The sequence below is a fragment of the Vulpes lagopus genome, chromosome 7 (genome assembly GCF_018345385.1).
Source record: "Vulpes lagopus strain Blue_001 chromosome 7, ASM1834538v1, whole genome shotgun sequence".
In the NCBI taxonomy this organism is placed as follows: domain Eukaryota; kingdom Metazoa; phylum Chordata; class Mammalia; order Carnivora; family Canidae; genus Vulpes; species Vulpes lagopus.
Genome location: NC_054830.1, coordinates 583210 through 600535, shown reverse-complemented (window position 1 = coordinate 600535; position 17326 = coordinate 583210). Strand labels below are relative to the sequence as shown.

Below are 17326 nucleotides of genomic sequence, written 5' to 3'. Positions count from 1 at the left end.
GGATGAGTGTGCGCGTTGCCAGGTGTGGTGCACATGTGTGCGGGCGAGCTGGGGAGTCGTGGGTAAACAGACACAAGGACTGCTGGGGACTGTGCCTGTGTGGACGCCAAAGTGGGGCCGTGTGCACGGCAGGCACACGTCCGCGTGCATGTGTGCGCCCTCGAAAACATGTCTGCGTGGCGCTCCAAGTGCAAGGGCGCAAGGGGCTTGTCCACAGACCCCAAAGCGTGTGCACGAGGGATGTGGATGTGGGATCAGTCACAGACAGGCTGGGTGTGTGTGACCTGCAACAGAGCCTCTGTGCCTGTGGTTGGTGGCGTGACTCATGCCTCCTGGGGTGGGCACAAGTGCTACGTGTCGGCAGTGGCCAGGGTCTCCCAGGGCACAGGACAGCTGCAGGAGGCCAGAACCCGGCAGGAGAGTTACACCGCCCCCCCACCCTATTCCTACCTGCAGGAGGAGGTGGGGGGCCTCCGAGATCTCCAGGAGGCCCCAGGTGGCCACCAACAGTGGACCCAGGAAACTCAGCTGTTCGCCACCCCGTGAGCTAACGGGAGTGCACCTGGTGCCAGCGGCCCTCCTGTTCCTAGGACAGGGGCTCCACAGCCCAGGACAGTGTGCAGGACCGGGGGTGAGGCTCCCCGTGGGTGGAGGCCCCGGGAATGTGGAGGCCGCCGCTCCTCTGCCCCTGCCCAGGCTCCCATCCCGGGACTGCCAAGGCCAGGCAGCGCCCGGTTGGTGCTGGTGACCGCATGTGGCAGACTGGGAGTGGGGCCCGGGACACACACAGACACGCGCTGTGCGCTTGCGGCCCACCTGGGTTAGGCCAGAAGCCTGTGGGAATCCAGGCCTGCGTGGGGTTGCACGTTTGCTTTGCGGTACTCGGGGTGCTCCAGGACCCCCCACGGTGACCCCTTCGCTTCTACCGAGGGACACGGAGGCACGTGTGGTGCTAAGTGCGCAGAGGGGCAAGCACACACCCGGCGCATCGTACAACATAGAGCAGATGCCCGTGGAGTGCCAGAGCGGGCACAAAGCCCGTGTGCTGACAACCCCGCGGCTCGCCTTGGCCGGGGCTGGGGACACAACCCCCAGGGTTTTGAGACTGGGCAAGGGCTGAGGCTCACTGCCCCCCACCCCCGGGGGAGGAGGAGCTGTCCTCCACAAGTGTCCTATCCACTCACTTGACCTTGGCCCCACTCTTGAGATGTCACCGGTACAAAGGCTCCCTGCAGGCAGCAGGAGGGACAGAGGGACCCCCTCCTGGGGTCGTGGTATCTCCACGGCAACACTGGAGTGGCCCAAATGGAGACCGCCCCCCTCCCCTCTGGCAGTTGCGGGGGCTGGGAGAGGACAGCCTGCTGGATGGAGGCGGGTGCCGGCGACGGGCACCCACAGTACAAGCGTGGGTGCCCCGGCTGCCGGGCTCGGAACATCTCTCCCCTGGGTCAGTGGCGGCCAGGCGCCCTGCTGCGCTGCCGGGCCCCTCTCTGGGGTCAGGTGCTTATCTGAGAAGTGGGCGCAGCAGCAGCACTTCCTGGGGTCAGGACACCCTGACGCAGGGATGTCACCCAGGGACAGGGGCACCCCGAAGAGGCACCTGGGGTTCTTTGGTCTTTTTTATGAAAATGGTCTGAGGGATCCCTGGGTGGCGCAGCGGTTTGGCGCCTGCCTTTGGCTCAGGGCGAAATCCTGGAGACTCGGGATCAAATCCCACATCGGGCTCCCGGTGCATGGAGCATGCTTCTCCCTCTGCCTGTGTCTCTGCCTCTCTCTCTCTCTCTCTCTGTGACTATCATAAATAAATAAAAATTAAAAAAAAAAAAAAAGAAAAAGAAAATGGTCTGATGCTCCCGTCCCTTTCTTCAGGGTCTCAATGGGGATGGAGCAGTGGAGGCACAGCCCGCCTGTCCCCGCCCCAGACCAGCAGGTCTCTGCCCCTCGGGTGGGCCTGGGGCCCCGAGGGCACGTGGGCAGCCTGTGGCCGGAGCAGTGGGCTGTGTTTGGGGGAGGGTGCTGCCTTGGGTGAGAAGTCTCTGAGGATCTGAGCGCCTGCCCCTGCCGGGTGCGACTTTCAATTTTGCGGTTTTCTTGAGGGAGGTCTCGGTCCAGGGTGAGAATGGGGGTGCCATTGTTTTGAGAGTCACACTGTTGACTGAGGTTGTGGTGGCATCCAGGTGTGAGCTGGGGCCAGTGTGGGTGTCCGCGGGTGTTTGCGTATGGGGGGCCGTGTGTGGCAGAGCCAGGAACCTGGCTTTCCCGGGGGATCCGCATCTACCCCTTCACTGTTGAGGGGTGCACTTCTCCTGAGCGTGGGCGGGAGGGCGGGCTGGTGGCTGCAAGGGGCCCCGTGTGGGAGTCGGGCTTGCGCTCGTTCTCTCACAGGCCTGTGGGCAGTGTCTGGGGGGTGGGGCGTGTGCGGCTCGGCTGTAGCCAGCTGCCCAGAGCCTAGGCTCCCCAGGCCTGCGGGCGGCCCCGCCCACATTCCAGAGCAGTTAGGGGGTGCCCCCTACAGCCCCTGCCCGCGCCCCGACCTCTGACCCAGCCTGAGCCCACTCCCTGCATCCTGGGCACCCGCCGCTGCAGCAGCTGGCTCCAGGGAGGGGCGGCCAGGCGGGGGTGGAGGCTGGAATGTGTGCCGGGGGTGAGGGAGGGGGCCCCCAGAGAGGGGGCGGAGTCGGGGGGATAGAGACCCAGATAGAGAGAGCCCGAGAAAATGAGTAAGCCCAGAGGAAAAGAGAACAGGCCAGAGGCAGGAGGCGCAGACACAGGGGAGAGAAGTCGAGGCAGCAAGCCAGGGTCAGGGACCCAGGAGGGCAGTCACTGGCGCAGAGCCCCAGGTGACAGCAGCCCCACCCCCACGCCGGGCCGGGCTGCTCACCTGTCCCAGGTCACACCAGAGGCTGCCAGTCCCCTGCCCTCCCAGGGCTGGGCAGCCGTGGGTGGGGCTGGAGTCAAGACTCCTGGGCTGGGCCCCAGCACCCTGGGCTGTGGCTTGGTAACTCCCATTCCCAAGGTGCCCGGAGAGGGAGAGGTAGGCGGGTCCCACGGGGCCCGGTGGGGGCGGCTGTGCCTCAGGCACCCGCCGGGTTCTGGGGGTGCGGGAGCTGGCCCCGATGGCACCGCGCATGGCCGTGTCCCCAGCACCCCTCGCCGGAGGCCCTGATCCTGGCCTTTGGCATCCCAAAACCGTGGGGCCAGCCCCAGTTACCCATTTGGCCGCCCCCCGGGGACTCTGGCCTCAAGCAGAAAACCGTGACCCCAGTGACCTTGTCCTGCTGGCCGGCTGTGTCGTCCTCCAGGAGCACTGCCCACCTGGCCTCAGGCCTCCAGAGCAGCCTCCCCCCCTTGGCAGCCGGCCCGACCCTGCACTGGGGGGGCGCCCTTCGGGCCTGCGCGCTCCCCACCCCGCGGAGCCTGCTCCTGTTCCCCGTGACGGCTGCCTGCCCTCAGTGGACTCCTGGTCACAGCAAAACTCGCCCCCCCTCCGAACCCCCAGCTTCCTGCAGCCCCCTCGGCACCCCCCTCCCCGCTAGGAACCCGAGGCCCCCCTCGGACAACGCCCCGGCTTCCCGTCCTCGGGCCCCGCGTCCACGCCCAGGCTGAAGGCCCAGCCGCCGCCCCCCTGGCTGTCGGGGCCTCCGCTGGCCCCTCCTGCCCCTCCTCCCCGGGGGCCGTTGTCCATCGCAGCCGCACACTTGGGGCATCGCCCCTTTCGGGGCCTCGCCTCCGCCCTGCCCTCCCCCAGCTGAGCTCGCAGCCCCCATGCACCTGCTCGGCGTCTCCAGGCCGGGGTGCGCGCGCTCCCCCCTAGGGGCACCCCTTCCCTCCTGCAACGCTCGGCGGACTCCTATTCCTGGGGCCACGGCTCGGCCGAGCGCTGTCCCCCGCCCGGGGTGCAGGGCTCCCCCAGCCCGGAGGTCGCGTCACCGAGCCCAGGAGGCGGGGGCAGCAGACAATGCCTGGACGGGGAAGGAGGGGTGCGAACGGAGGCGCCGGGCGGGGGTCCACGTGCGGCGCCCCCCGCTACGCCCCCTCTTCCGTCCGGGCGCTGCCGAGCCGTCAGACCCTCGGCGCGCCTCCCGCCCCCAAATTTGCAGACGCGCGGCCGCAGGGAGGGGGCCGCCCGCCTCCGCGCCGCGCCTGCGCACTCGGCCGGCCCGGCGCAACCCCGCCCCCGGCGCCCAGGCCGCGCTGTGATTGGTGCGCGCGCGGGAGCGACGGGCGCGACCACCAGTGAGGCGCCCCCCGCTGGGCGGGGCCTGGGCCCCCCGACGCGCGGCCGGGGGCGAGAGGGGCGCCCTCCCCACGGTGACGTCAGGCTCGTTTCGCGGCGCGTTGCCGTGGAAACCGCGATTCCATTCCTGCGGGTTTCCGGGGGCCACCCCCTCCCATTCAGCTTTTTCCTCAATGGGAGGAGGGGGCGGCGCAGGGCAGACGCCGCCCCCTGCGATCTCCGCAGCCTCTGCCCTCGCCGGGCCTCAGTTTACCTTTATTTCTCGTGGCCTGGCTGCGGGCCCTCTTGGCCGCGGCTCGCTCGGGCCGGGCGCCCTGCCCTGGCTACGTGTGTGCGCTGCAGGCCCCGTGGGGGAGGAGGCCGCGGACCGCAGCCCCCACCGGGTGTCGCCCCCTCCTGGGACCCCAGGGCAGGGCCGCGACCCTTGGACTCCGGGCCAGGCGCCAGGCAGCGCCCAGAGGGTGGGTTCCCGGCAGCAGGGCACTTGCCCCCCGCCCTGCAGCGCGCACAGCCCCGATTGAGCCTGTGATTCAGCGGCTGCCTCAGTTGACACCTGCTGCCACATCCCCCACCCAGCCCTGTGGAATCACCTGGGCGCAGCCCTCCGCCCTGACCGACCCCAGGGGCAGCTGCGTGGGCGGAAGTTTCCACCTGAGCTGTCCCGCCCACACCTCCAACCTGTGGCCGTTGACTTTGAGGTCTGGAGGGATCGGCCTGATGGGGTGTGGGGGTGGGGGGGACATCCTACCTTCCCGTGGGCGCCTGCGATGATTCCGGGGTGACTGGGCCTCCGGGAGACGCTCCCCGGACATGGGCAGGCAAGGGCTTGGGCCATCAGTGGTCTGCCGGGAGGGGGTGTCCACCGATTTAACAAACATCCCGATCCTCTAGGGCAAGTGATGTTTCTCCCTGGGCTTGGGGTTTCCTCATCCATTAGGTGAGACCTTAACTAGTTCTCTCAGGTGGCAGGACATGGGAAATGATGCTGTTATTGTCCTGTCCCTGCCCAGCCCTGACGTGGATGAGGGTGGGACCCCAGAGGATGTGCCCCCGGCCCGACCCTTGGGAAGATGCCGATTGAGGAAGTACCCAGGCAGAGCAAGGGCAGCCAGGACACGGGTGTTCCTGCACAGGGCATGGCCCGGACAAAGGCCTGGAGGCTTGATGCATGACCGTCAGGGCTGGGCAGTGCTGGAATGCAAGGCCAGGGTGAGGCCAGAGAGGGGTGAGGGTTCACCCGAGGCTGGGACAGCGAGGCCAGAGAGGCCTTGAGCGCAAGCCCCAGGCCCTGGGGGATCGCTGATTTCTGCTAGAGCTTCTGGAGGCCCGGCAGCCAGGAGGGGGCTCAGGTCAACAGGTCAGGGGCCCACCCAGGCCGTACCATCTGCCTGGCCCAGCCTTTGGAGCAGCCTCCCTGTCAGTGGCTGGGGAAACTGAGTCCCGGAGTGTGCGGCCAGGTATCCCTGGTGACGGTTCCAGGGGCAGGTACCCAGCCCACTTCCCAGAGCCAGGAACGGAGGCCCCACCCAGGGCACATGTAAGCAGGCAGCCCTGTGCCCACACCCTGCAGGACTTCCGGCCTTGGGTACCGGGAAGTGGCTGGCCCCTCCCTCCCCTGCCGGGGCGACTTCCTGCCCACCCTCACCTCCAGCCGGGGAGGGGAGGGAACGTGGGAACAGTTCTGGGATGCAACCCTCGTCCACCTTCCAGCTCCCACCGCCTTGGGCAGCGGGAGGACCCAGCATCTCGCTTGGCCACTTGATCACCCCAGGCCCCCTTCTCAGGGAAGACTCCCCCACCGTGCCACTCCCAGTTATGTAAGGCCACCCATCGCGCTCTGGAGGACCCCTCTGGGATGGCCCAACCTCCCCCACCCCCACAAGTGGGCAGCACATCACTTGTTTCATTTTCTGTTTATTACTTGAAATCACGGTGTTGGTATAGGTTTATCTTTCCCAATTTTGTTTTCATACAGGAAACTCACGCAAGGTGCCGGGACACCCCACAGCCCGAACCCCGAGGGTGGGTAATGCTTTCTTGGGGGAGCCCTGGTGAGGGCAGAGGGGGGCGGGCTGGTTCCTGCCTGGGGCCTCCACCCTCAGACCCGCGGAGGCACAGGTGTTATTTAAAAATCGTTAAAAAAAAAACAAAACAGAACACATTTAAATAGGTATCCAAGACAGTTCTTCAAAAACAAACCCACTCCTTTTTTCTCCTTTTTCTTTTTTTTTTTGGAAAATGAAAACAAACAAAAAACAAATCCTTGACCCCTACCCTGATCCCTCCCTCCCCACCCCCCCCACAAAAAAGTTTACAGAGCTACAGTTAACACATGATGTTCACATCTGAAACCATTAACTTTAAACACATAATGGGGGGATTCACCTACAATAGGATGAAGGAACAGGTGGGGGGTGGGGGTGTCTGGAGGACAGAAAGTTGGGGCAAGGACAAGACTGGGGGTGGGGGCAGGGCCCGATCATCTCCATTATCAGTAAAAAATACGTGAATGAAAAAAAAAACTCCACCCCCATTGAAATGGCCCCAGTAGGGGGCTTGTCCCTCTGCCCCAGGGGAATCTGGGGTTAAGGGCATGAGTGGGGAGGGTCCAATTTAGACCAGCAGCGACCCCCCCCAAGGGGGTTAATGCTACACAGCGTCACCCCTACCGGGGGCTTCACAGCTCAGCACCCCCTCCCCTCCTGGCTGCCAGAGGGCCTGCAGACACAGCCACAGGCCCAGATCCCTCAGGTTGGGCCAGGAAGGAGGGCTGGGGGTCATTTCCCCTGTGCCCCCAACCATTTCTCTCCCGAGTTTTCAAGAGACTCCCAACCACTATTGGCTCAGAAAATTAATAGTCTATAAATACCCCAAGCTCAGAACAAAAAGGGGGTGGGGCAGGAGGAAATGGCACAGTGCGTGGACGCGAAGGCTGGCGGCTGGTCTGTCCCCCTCCCTCTCTTCCCTACTAGGAGAGGGCCCCACGCCCCCACCTGAACCCCAAGGCAGGCTGGGGCCAGCCTACTGAAGCGCCTTTTTTTTTTTTTTTCCTGGAAAAAGAGACCAAGAGAAAAAAAGCACAGATGTGGAGGAGAAGCGCCGAGCAGCGTGCAGGCCGGCTCCGTCGCCGGGCCGCGGGCCGCCAGCTGCAGCGGGACTTCCCTCCCAGGCCCTGCCCGTCTGTAAAGTGCATCATGAGGCATCTACGTTTTTGACTTCAACCTGAAGGGGTGGGGGCGGCTTCCTCGTCTCGTCCCACTCTCAACCATCTGGAGTGACTGCTACATATTGGAGCTTGGGAAGTGGGCGGGGAAGGACCCAGCTCAGGCCGAGGACGGGAGCCGCGCGACGGGAGGAAGAGGCGGGGAACAGGGCGGCAGGAGCCAAGTCCACGGAGAGTTTGGAAAACCATGGTAAGAATGGAAATTTAAAAAAATACAAACAAAAAACAAAACAAAAAAACCAACAAAACGAGAAAACAAAAAAACCAGAAGGAAGCTGGCGGGGAGGGAGGGGCCTCCCGCTGCCCGGCCGCCTGCCCTCCGCGCGCAGGCCTCGCCGGGGACCGTCGGCCCAGGCTGCTGGGGCGAGGGACACGGTTCCTAGGCCACCACAAACTCGGACTTCATGTCGGGGTTCACTTCCGGCTTCCAGACGGACTCCTCGAAGTCGAGGCCCAGGCCGGAGGCCTCGCTGGGGCCGCCGCCTCCCCCGCCGCCGCTGGTGTCGCTGCGGCCGGCCTTGCGGCTGGGCGGCCAGTGGTAGGGACCCCGGGCGTCGCGCCGGGCCTTCCTGCGGAGCCGCTTCTGCTGGAGCAGCAGCTGCAGGCGCTCCACCTTGCAGCGCGTGGCGCGGTTCTCCGTCTGCCGCAGCCGGTCCCCTGAAAGGAGGCAGGGACCGTGACCCCTGAGCCCCTCGGGGTGCGGAGACCACGCCCCGCCCCCCAAACAGGAGGCCCAAGCCTGCCAAGGCCGCCTGCAGGGCCTCCACGCCAGCGCCCAGCGCCCGGAGGGGGTGGAGCGCGAGCCCTCGGGCTACTTGTCACCGAAGGGAGGCACCCGGCCTGCTGCCTTGGTTTCCCCTCCGTGACTTGGGCCCGGGGCCCGCCAGGCGGACACTGTTCCGCAGGACTCGGGATTTATTGGGGATAAGCGGGTCTCTGGGGGACACAGGCTACCCCCGGAGCGGCTCTGATCCCCTCCTTCATCAGACTCGACCATTCACAGAGGCTCCACCTGCCATCTGGACAAGGTGGGGGGGGAGGAAGTACCCCCTCCGGGCAGGACAAGGACACTTTGTGCCCCCAACACACATGCTCCCTTCTCTCCAGTCTCGTGCAGCGCATGGTGAGCAGCAGCTGCTGCCCCCGACACCCCCCCCGGCGGGTCAGCTGCTCTGAGCGGCGCACAGAGAGGCCTTGAGCAGCCCAAGGACGGGTGGGGTGGCGCTGGACACTTACCCAGGGGCTTGCACATGCGGGCCTGGCTCAGGGAGGCCGGGGCTGTGGCCGCCAGCTTGTCACAGGAGGTAGTTTTGGGGGTGAGGTCCGGGGCAGGCGAGGCGGGTGTGCACTGAGCATGGCAGCGCAGCTGGGTCAGGGACGGGGGCATGCCCTGGTAGTGCCGTGTGGCACTCAGAAGGTCATTGAGGATCTGTAGGATGGTGCCGATGTCACGCCGTGGCCGCCCGCTGCTGTCCTGGCAGTTGGGGTGCAGTGTGCCTGCAGGAGTCATTGGGGGGGGTTGAGTGCTTGAGAGATTGACACATGGCCCCCAAAGTACAGGGGGCCCACATTCATATACAGGTGGGACCCCAGGGTGGAACGTGAGGCACATGGTGGGGAATGGTGGGGACGCTGCCCACCCCCAGCACGTGATCTCCGGTGGGGTCACACGTGGGCACCGAGACACCTACCAGAGAAGGTCCCTGAGAAGACCCCCGGGGCGTGGTTCACGAAGCTCTCAATGACAGCGCCGGGTTTGCGGGAGCGGGAGGTAGGGCTCCCCCCGGGGGTGGAAGTGGGGCTGGCACCAGAACTGGCAGGCGGGGAGCAGTCCATCTGCTGGTCAGGGGGAGGGAGGCCCGTAAGCTGCAGGGTGCAAGGACAGCCCCTGGAATCCAGAGTCTGGGGGGCGGGGGCAGCTTTCGTGTACAAAGCATGTATCTGGCACTTGAAGCCCCCCGCCCGCCCCCCGAAGTCCGGGGACAGCCCTGCCTTCCCTGCTGCAAGAATAAGCCCTCCCCGGACTCACCTCGGGGCAGGTAGTAGAAGCTGAGTGGGATCGGAAAGAGCCAGCTGTGACAGGTGAGGGAGACGCAGGGGCAGGGCTGCTGGACATCGGGGGGACTCGGGCAGCACTGGACACGGGCCGGCAGGGAGAGGACACGGGGGCGGTCATGCTGGGGTCCCCCCGGGCCGCGGCGGCTGCGGCGGCGGCTGCGGCCAACACGTGGCGGTGTTGCAGTGGGGCGTGCTGGGCGGCAAGCTGCAGCTGGACGAACATCATGTGGTCACCCACGCGCAGCGCCAGGGTCAGCGGCGAGCGGCCGGACAAGAAGTCACTGACCTGTAGAGAGGGGCCCGTCAGCGCCAGGGCCCCAGCCTGCTGCGCCCCCAGCCCGGCCCAGCCCCGGCCCCCCGCGCTGCGTGACCTGGGGCCTCTCGCCGCCCCTCTCTGGGCTCTGGGGTCCCTGTCGGTGCCACGGATGCTTAAATAAAATGAATCGGTATTTCCGGAAGACGCCTCCGCCAGCCCGGCCCGGCCCGGGCGCCACTGGGGGCTGTGGGGGACAGAGGCGGGTCAGATGGGGGGGCCTGGCCCTCCCTGGCCAGCTTGGTTCTTTCAAGGGGAAACTGAGGCCAGAGGGGGCAAGGCCCAGTCAGCAGTCACTGCCCTCAAATAACCCCACCCTCCCGGCCCCCAATCCTCTGCCTGTGAATATGGGAGGGGAGCCAATCTCAGACCCCCTCCCAGTTAAGCCACCCAGGCAGCAAGTGGGCGGGAATTCCTGGACAAATTCTTCTTCCTAACCTTTGCTTTCTCAAGATAAATATTTATCTGTCCTGGGTGGGGCTGAGGCTGAGGGGGAGGCTTAGCTAGTGCAGGAGGGGCCCTGATGGTTCTGAGGCCTGCGTCCCCCGAGACCTCAACACAGCCAGCCCCAACACAAACCCTCAAATGTGGCGGGGGTGGGGGTGCATCCGAGCCCAGTCTGCATCGGGCTCCTCCTCTGGAGCCTGGCCAGAGCTGAGCTTTCCCCAGGGGCCAGGATGGTGGTGGTGGTGGGGGGGGTGGAGGTTTCTGAGAAGTGACATAGGCCGGGATGACTCAGAACCACCGCCTCCCAGCCCTCCGCTGGCAGCGGCTGGCGTAACCTTCTCTGCTTGGGGGCCGTGGGGAGGAGGCGAGGGAGGCGGGCAGTGCGCAGCCCCCACCCTGAAGCCTGGTCTGCATGGCACCCCCCACAGCCCCAGAGACTCCCCTTGCAGGAAGGGCCTGGGGTGGCTTCCCAAGAGCAGCTGGGGAGTCCCCCCCCACCCCTCCGCCCTGCAACTTCCTCCCTGGGGAGGGCGAACAGGAGGGCATGACTCGGTGCCAGGCGGGGAAACAGCCCTGGGAGCCCAGTCACTCCGCCCAGTGCCCCCCCCACTCCTGACGCAGGCACCCTGGGGCGGATGTGAACCAAAGACACCCCTGGCCCCCCTGCCAACCGCAGGCCCCCTGTGAGCAGAGAGCTCCGTTCACATCTTCACCAGGAAGTCAAGGGCAGCCCCCACCCGGGGCCCGGGACCCCGGCTCTGCCTCCATCCCAGCAGCCCTTCTGATGGCAGACCACCCAGCTCCAGTGCCCCTCTTCCTCCTCGCTAGCGAGCTGGTGAGGACAGGATGCTACATGTCGGGGAGGGGGCGAGGGCCTCAGGGCAGGAGGAAGGGAAGCCGCTGAGCAGGTTTCCTGCGGCCAGCCCAGCCCAGCCCACCCCCTAGCCGGGGCGGGCAGCAGCCTGCTTCCCCCACCCTGGCAGCAGGCGGATAGCTGAGGCCTGTGTCACCCTCCAGGGAGGAGGGCCCCGCCGCCAGAAAAATGAGGAAAGGAGGAGGTAAAAAAAAAAAAAAAAAAAAAAAGCCTGCAACAAAACCGGGAACCCGGCTGTGGGCCAGTCCCTGCCTTCCTCCTCAGCTCCTGGCCAGTTGCTAAATATTTTCCTAACATCCTGTCTAGGCTATGGCCCTGGGGCTGGGTGCCCCCCTCCCCCTTTTGGGGCAGAGAACAAAGGCCAAAGGGAGAAGGGGGAGGGGTGACTCCCCACCCCTTACAATGGGGTCAAACTAGGCGGAAGGAGTGTCACCCAGGCTGGCCCCTCCAGCCCCCTCCGCCCGCAGAAACTAAAAAACAAACAAAAAACAAAAACAAAAAAAAACAACAAAAGGTCGCCGTGGAGAAACTGCAGCGGCTGCGGAGGGGGTGCTCCTCAGTATGGGGCTGGGGGCCTGGCCCCAGTGTGGGTGTGGGAGCGCGGGGCCAAGGTCACCCCCACAGGCCGGCTTGTGAAAGCCCAGCCCCCTCCCCCATGGCAGCCACCGTGGGAGAGAAGGCCCTCAAGGTCAGGTGGTGAGTGCGAGGGGGGAGGAGGAAGAGGAAGCTGGGTGACCAGGCCAAACTGGCAGGAAGGCTGGGCGGCGCGTCTCCTCCCTCCCCGCGGTCTCCCGGGAGCACGAACACCCCCGGGCCCTCCCCCTGGGCTGGGAGGGACCGGCGCGGGGCTTACCTGCGTCTCGGTCAGGCTCTCCAGGGCCTGCATCACCGACTGCTCCGGCCTCGAGGCTTGCGACTGAAACAGAGAAGCTGCTCTGAGCGTGCGCTCCAGTCGGAGGGCCCGGGCCCGGGGCAGGGGGCCTGCGTGCTGGAGGGGCTGCCCTGGCAGGGAGGGTGCTAAGGACCGAGCTCTCGGGTGGGGGCTGCCCGCCTGCGCCAGAGCCTCCGGGGCACTCTGCCCCAGCCGTTTACCATGAGGCCCGCCTCCACGGTGGGCACCAGCGTCAGCTTGCTGCCATCCCCCACGCCGAACTCCTGCAGCTTCCCCGAACTGAGCCGGCTGGGGGGGAGGAAGGAAGAGGGTGAGGCCAAGGAGACAAGGCAGCGACGCGGAAGCCCAGGCACAGGGGGAGATACGGGCGACCCACCCCATCCCTTCCTGGCCTCCAGACCAGAGGGCTGGGTGGGGGGTGTGTGTAGGGTGGGGGGGGGGGCGGGAAGTGTCAAACATCTGGCCCTGAGAGCCCCCCCATGCCAGCAGCTCAAACCTCCTTCCCGTGGGCCCCAACTCTGGACTGGGGCACCACCTCTGCACCCCGACAAAGCACTTTCTCATCCCCCCCAGCGCTAGTATACCCGCGCCGCCCTCTGCCACCCTCCCCTCACCCCAGGGCCGCCCCGGCCTCTAATTCAGCAACTCCGGCCCGGGGCTCCTCTTTGTGGGCGCCACAGGGCTTAGCCTTTAGGGTCTTTTGCGGGGCCGGGCTCCCCCTCCTCCCTCCCTCCCCGGCGCAGGCCGCCGCGGCTCAGACAAAGGAGACCCTCCCCCACCCGCCCCTCCCCCACTGGGGCCCCTCCGCTGGGGATGGACACTGCATGTCCCTGGAGGCCCGCGGGGGGAGTGCTCCCCGGCCCGGAGGCGATTTAAATACCAGGGGGGAGGGGAAGGCTGCGGGAGTGCTCGGTGGTTAGAACAAAGGGGGGTAGAAGGACGCAAGTAGGGGAAGAAAACAGGCAGACGTAGAGGGGGGCACCGAGCAGATGCGGAAGCCAGCGGGAACGCAGGCAGAGAAGGCGGCGGCCGCGCCCCCCCCCCCGCGGCCGGGACCCCCACGCTGCCCCGGCACTCCTGCCTTCCCGGGAGGGGAGGGGGCCGCCCTCGCAGCCGCCTTTGTGCAGCGACCCTGGGCGGGGGAGGGGGCCGAGGCAGGCAAGGCCGAGCAGAGGGCGCCCGAGAGCGCGCGGCGCGCCCCCGCCCCCCGTCTGGCCGCCCCCTTCCTTCCCCGAGCGGCGCGCTCTTTGTTCCCGCCCGGGGGCCGAGGCCCGAGGGGGCGGCGGGGCTGGGGGCGGCGCGCGGTACCTACGTGTCTTTGTGGAGCAGCGCCAGGCGCTCCTTGGGCACTTTGAGCCGCTGGGACAGCCGCTTGCGCAGCCCCTCCACCGTCTCGTCCGGGGGCACGGACAGCTCGTAGCGGGTGCCCGTCGTGCTGTGGATGGCCAGGCTCATGGGCGCCGCCTCGGCCGCCGGGCCCACCTCGCAGGCGCCGCCGGGGGCCCCGCGCCGGCAGCTCCGAGCGCCGCCGGGCTGCGGCTCCATCCCCGGCCCGCGCAGGAGGGCTGGGGTCCGCGGGGCGCCGCCAATCCTCGCCGCGCCTCCGGGCCGTGCGGGGAGGGGGGCTCCCCTGGGGGGCGGTCCGCGCGCGTCCCCTCCGGCAAAGTCCTCGGCGCGGAGCGGAAGGAGGCCAGCAGTCACGGATCCCAGCAGCGCTCCGGGGTCGCGTGGGCTCGTCGGGGCGCCTTCCGGGGGCGGGGGCGGCACTCGCCGCTGCTCTCACGGGCGCCGGGCGTGGGGGAGGGTCCGCAGGAGGGGGCGCCGCTCAGGAGGCCGCGCTCGGTGCCGTCCGCCGCTCGGGCCGCGCTGCCCCGCGCGTCCCCTCCTTAGCAACAGCCGCGCCGCCGCCGCCGCCGCTTGGAAGATCTGGGGGTGAAAGTAACAAGAAAAAAAAGTTATAATGTATCAACGTTCCAAGGGGCGGGGCCGCCGCCCCCTCCCATTCACTACTTACTCCGCCGGCCCCGCGTCGGCCAATCGGCGCGCGCCGAACGCCCAGTCGGCCGCGCCGGCCGGCCAATGGGAGCCGCCGCCGAGCTGCCCCACGTGGCCGCGCGGGCCCGCCCCTCGCCCCGCCCCCTGCCCGCCGGCCAAGGGGAGCTCGGCGGGGGCGGGGCTGGCGCCGCTCCGGCCCGCCCCCGCGCTCCACCCGCCCGCGCCGGGGGCCATTCATACGGCCCGCAACAAAGGGCAGGCGGCCCGCGGCGGGCGGCGGGCGGGGGGCGGGGGCGCGGGGTCCCGGCCGGGGCGGCGCGGCGTGGGGGCGGGCACGGTCTCCGCGCCGGGAGGGGCAGGAAGCCGGGGACCTGCCCCCCCGCGTCTGTCCGGGAAGCCGCCGCGAGCGGAAGCGGGAGGCGATCCCCGCGCTTCGCGGCCGGGCCGCGCTCAGGAGCCTCGGCCGGCGGGCGTCCCCCACCCGTGGGGCGTGAGGGCCCGGCGAGGAGCGGCGCGGCGGGCGGTCCTGCGCCCCGGTGACGTGGGCCGGGGCCCGAGGGCCTCTCCCGCGCCTGCACCTCCCGCGTCCCACCCCTGTCCCGCGGGCCGGGCCCGCTTCCCGAGTCGCGCCCGCCCGAGCCGTGACGTGACGCGGCGTCCCCGGCTGCGCCCGCGCGCGCCGCTTGGGGCTGCGGTGAGTCAGCAGCGCCGGCGCGCCCCCTGCCGGCCCCGCCCGGGAGCGCTGCCGGAGCCGTGGGGAGGGGGCGAGGAGGCTGCCCCGGGGCGCGGGGCGGGGGGCGGGCTGCGGCACGGCTGGCGCGGGGGGACCCCCGCCAGGGGCCTGAGCCTCCGACGCAGGAGGCGGGGGCCGCACAACCGGGCACCCCGAGCCCCGACAGCAAGTTGCTCAAGGTCACTCGCGGGGTAGCAAGAGTGCCTGGGAGGCGGGGCGGGGGCTGAGGTCTCGCCGGGGCGGTGCTGGCCGCGCCGAGCCCCTCCCATCCCGCGACCCGAGGGGCTTGCCAGGCCCGGAGGCACCCCGAGCCCCGCCTGCCGCCCCGAACAAAGAAAAGTGGGGCGCCCCTCCGAGCCCAGAGGGGGACACCGTGCTCGTCCCGCCGCGTCCCGCCCGCACTCACCGGACGCGGCTAGTCCGAGGTCTCAGCAGTCGCGAGTGGACCCACGTCCGGGCACGGCGCGCGGTGGCGGGGCAGGTCTGGGGCCGAGCGGGCGGCCCCCAAGCCTTTATCCGCACCGCCTTCCCTCGGGGTGGAGTTTGGGCGGGCAGGGGGCGGAGGGCCGGGCGGCCGGTGACGCAGGCGGGCCCCCGCCCCTGCCTGCAGGCCGGGGCCCTGGGGCGCCCGGGGATCGGGCCACCCGCCCCTCGAGCCCCGCCGGGACACTGGGGGCCGCTCCATCGATGCCACGGAGGCCTGGGCCACGAACGGCCGCGCCGATGGGCCGGGTCCCCAGGACGGGCGCGGGGTGCACAGGTTGGCTCCCACCCCGCCCCCTTTCCTGCCGCCCTAGGCCGGGTGCTTCCGCCTGGGGGCGCCCGCGCGGGGGAGCGCAGGGAGGGGGTGCCTGAGTCAGCGGCCGCGGTCCAGGAAAACAGGCCGGAGTCACCTGCCTGCCGTGGGGGTGCCCCAGCCAGCTGCCCCGGCGGCCTGGCCGCCTGCATCCCTTAACGGTGACCTCAGAAGGCGTTTATGGAGCGATTAACCTGCGCCAGGCCTGCCTAGTGCAGCTGGGCACCAGCCGCCCAGCCGTGACCTCTCCGGGCCTGTTCCTGCGGCTCTGGGCGCTCCCCGTGGCTGCAGAGACCCAGCCTCCTGCGCGCTCACCCTGGAGCCCCGAGGGGGGCTGGGGGTGGGCAGGATCGCCCTACCCATTCCACAGGCCACCCACTGAGGCCTCGCAGCAGCAGGTGAAGACGCGGCCCGTGCGGTGTCTCCCACCGCGTTGCTGTCTGGGTAGAGAACGTTTTGAGGATGACCCTGATGGGCACGGGGCCTCTCAGTTCTCCTGCTCCCTCTGCCCAAAGGAAGGGGACCCCAGGACCTACTCCCCTACCCCTGGTCCGATTATCTGGTTTCTCACTTTATCTGGCCTGGCCACCTCCCCGGGGCGGTGTTGCTTTCCAGGTCTCCCTCCGGCTCCCACCCAGTGCTCCTGCAGCGTCTGACAGGCCCCCCACCCAGTCACACCCACACCCTCCCAGCCCCACAGGGTCAGGGCTGGGCTGCAAGGAGAGGCTGAGACAACTGTCATCCCTCGCCGGGGACTGTGGCTGAGGCATGGAGGTGGCAGGACAGAGGACAGGGATCCAGAAAGTAAGACAGCGGGCGCAAAGCCAGGCTTGAGGGAGTGCTGGACACTGGAGAGGAGGCCGGGGCGCCGTGAGGGCCTCCCTTGGACGCCGGGCGGGGGGACTGTGGGCTCGGAAGCCGGAGCATCTCCGGGCTGGGGGAGCTCCACATGCGGCAGGGGGTGTTGGCGAGGGCACGCAGGGCTGTGTGGCCTCGGGAGGGTCTGAGACCTTGCCCTTCATGCCACCAGGGGAGCGGTGGTCCTCCTGGAATCGGGGCTCCGAGGGTTCCTGCACATTTAGGGGCGGGACGCTGCTCTCAGGAAAGGACCCAGCCAGGGCCAACTCCTCAGACGCACTAAATCCATCCACTTCCTGCTCCTTCCGTGTTCAGAGCATCCCTGTGCTCCAGCTGGTCCTGGGTGGGAGCACACACGCGGTCCGAGGGGACCCCCTTCCTCAACGAGGAGCAAACCCTTCTCGGAGCCTGCCCTCGAGGAAAAGGTTGTGGTCGCCGGTTCCTGGTCATAGGACCTGCTCCAGCCTTGGGGCCTCCACCCCAGGACCAGGCTGAGGAATCCTGGCTGTATCCGGAGCTGTATCCCCACTTGGAGGCTGAGATCTCCCAGGAAACAGGCGTCTGGGAGAAGGACCCAGGGCGTGGGTGGTGCTGGCCCAGCCAGCTGGATGGAAGTGCTGCTGTCCTGGCCACACTGCTGTGCCCCTCGACCACCCCTTGGGCCCCACACTGCGTCCCTGGTCTTACTGGTCCCAAGGCCTGAACAGGAGCTCTAGGACCCAGCCTCCCAAAACGAGGGAACAGGGACAAGCGGGCCTGCACCTGGGATCCCGTGGCTCTCGTGGCATCCTCTGGCCTGGGGGCCCCTGGGGGAGTGGGCGCCAGCCGCCTGGGCCTGCCAGCCTGAGTGGGCGGGCCCAGATAGAAAAGCCCCCTAGCTGTGAGCTGGCCCGCAGACCC

The 17326-nt window shown here is 68.2% G+C and overlaps 1 protein-coding gene across 8 annotated transcripts; it reads right to left on the bottom strand.

The window, feature by feature from the left end:
• Nucleotides 1-6135: 6135 nt before the first annotated feature.
• MIDN (midnolin) lies at nucleotides 6136-15305 on the bottom strand. 8 transcript variants are annotated; one of them, XM_041760639.1, is made up of 9 exons: nucleotides 15179-15303; nucleotides 13357-13970; nucleotides 12245-12332; nucleotides 12006-12068; nucleotides 9890-10018; nucleotides 9490-9804; nucleotides 9152-9362; nucleotides 8697-8957; nucleotides 6136-8117 (listed from the first exon to the last, which is right to left on the bottom strand). In XM_041760639.1, exons 2-9 carry the CDS (start codon nucleotides 13587-13589, stop codon nucleotides 7840-7842), a joined length of 1578 nt encoding a protein of 525 aa, XP_041616573.1. In that variant the 5' UTR covers nucleotides 13590-13970; nucleotides 15179-15303; the 3' UTR covers nucleotides 6136-7839. The 8 variants fall into 8 exon arrangements, with proteins under 8 accessions (XP_041616573.1, XP_041616576.1, XP_041616577.1 ...); XM_041760642.1 differs by having other exon boundaries at nucleotides 9152-9326; nucleotides 15179-15302; XM_041760643.1 differs by having other exon boundaries at nucleotides 9152-9299; nucleotides 15179-15301.
• Nucleotides 15306-17326: the final 2021 nt, after the last annotated feature.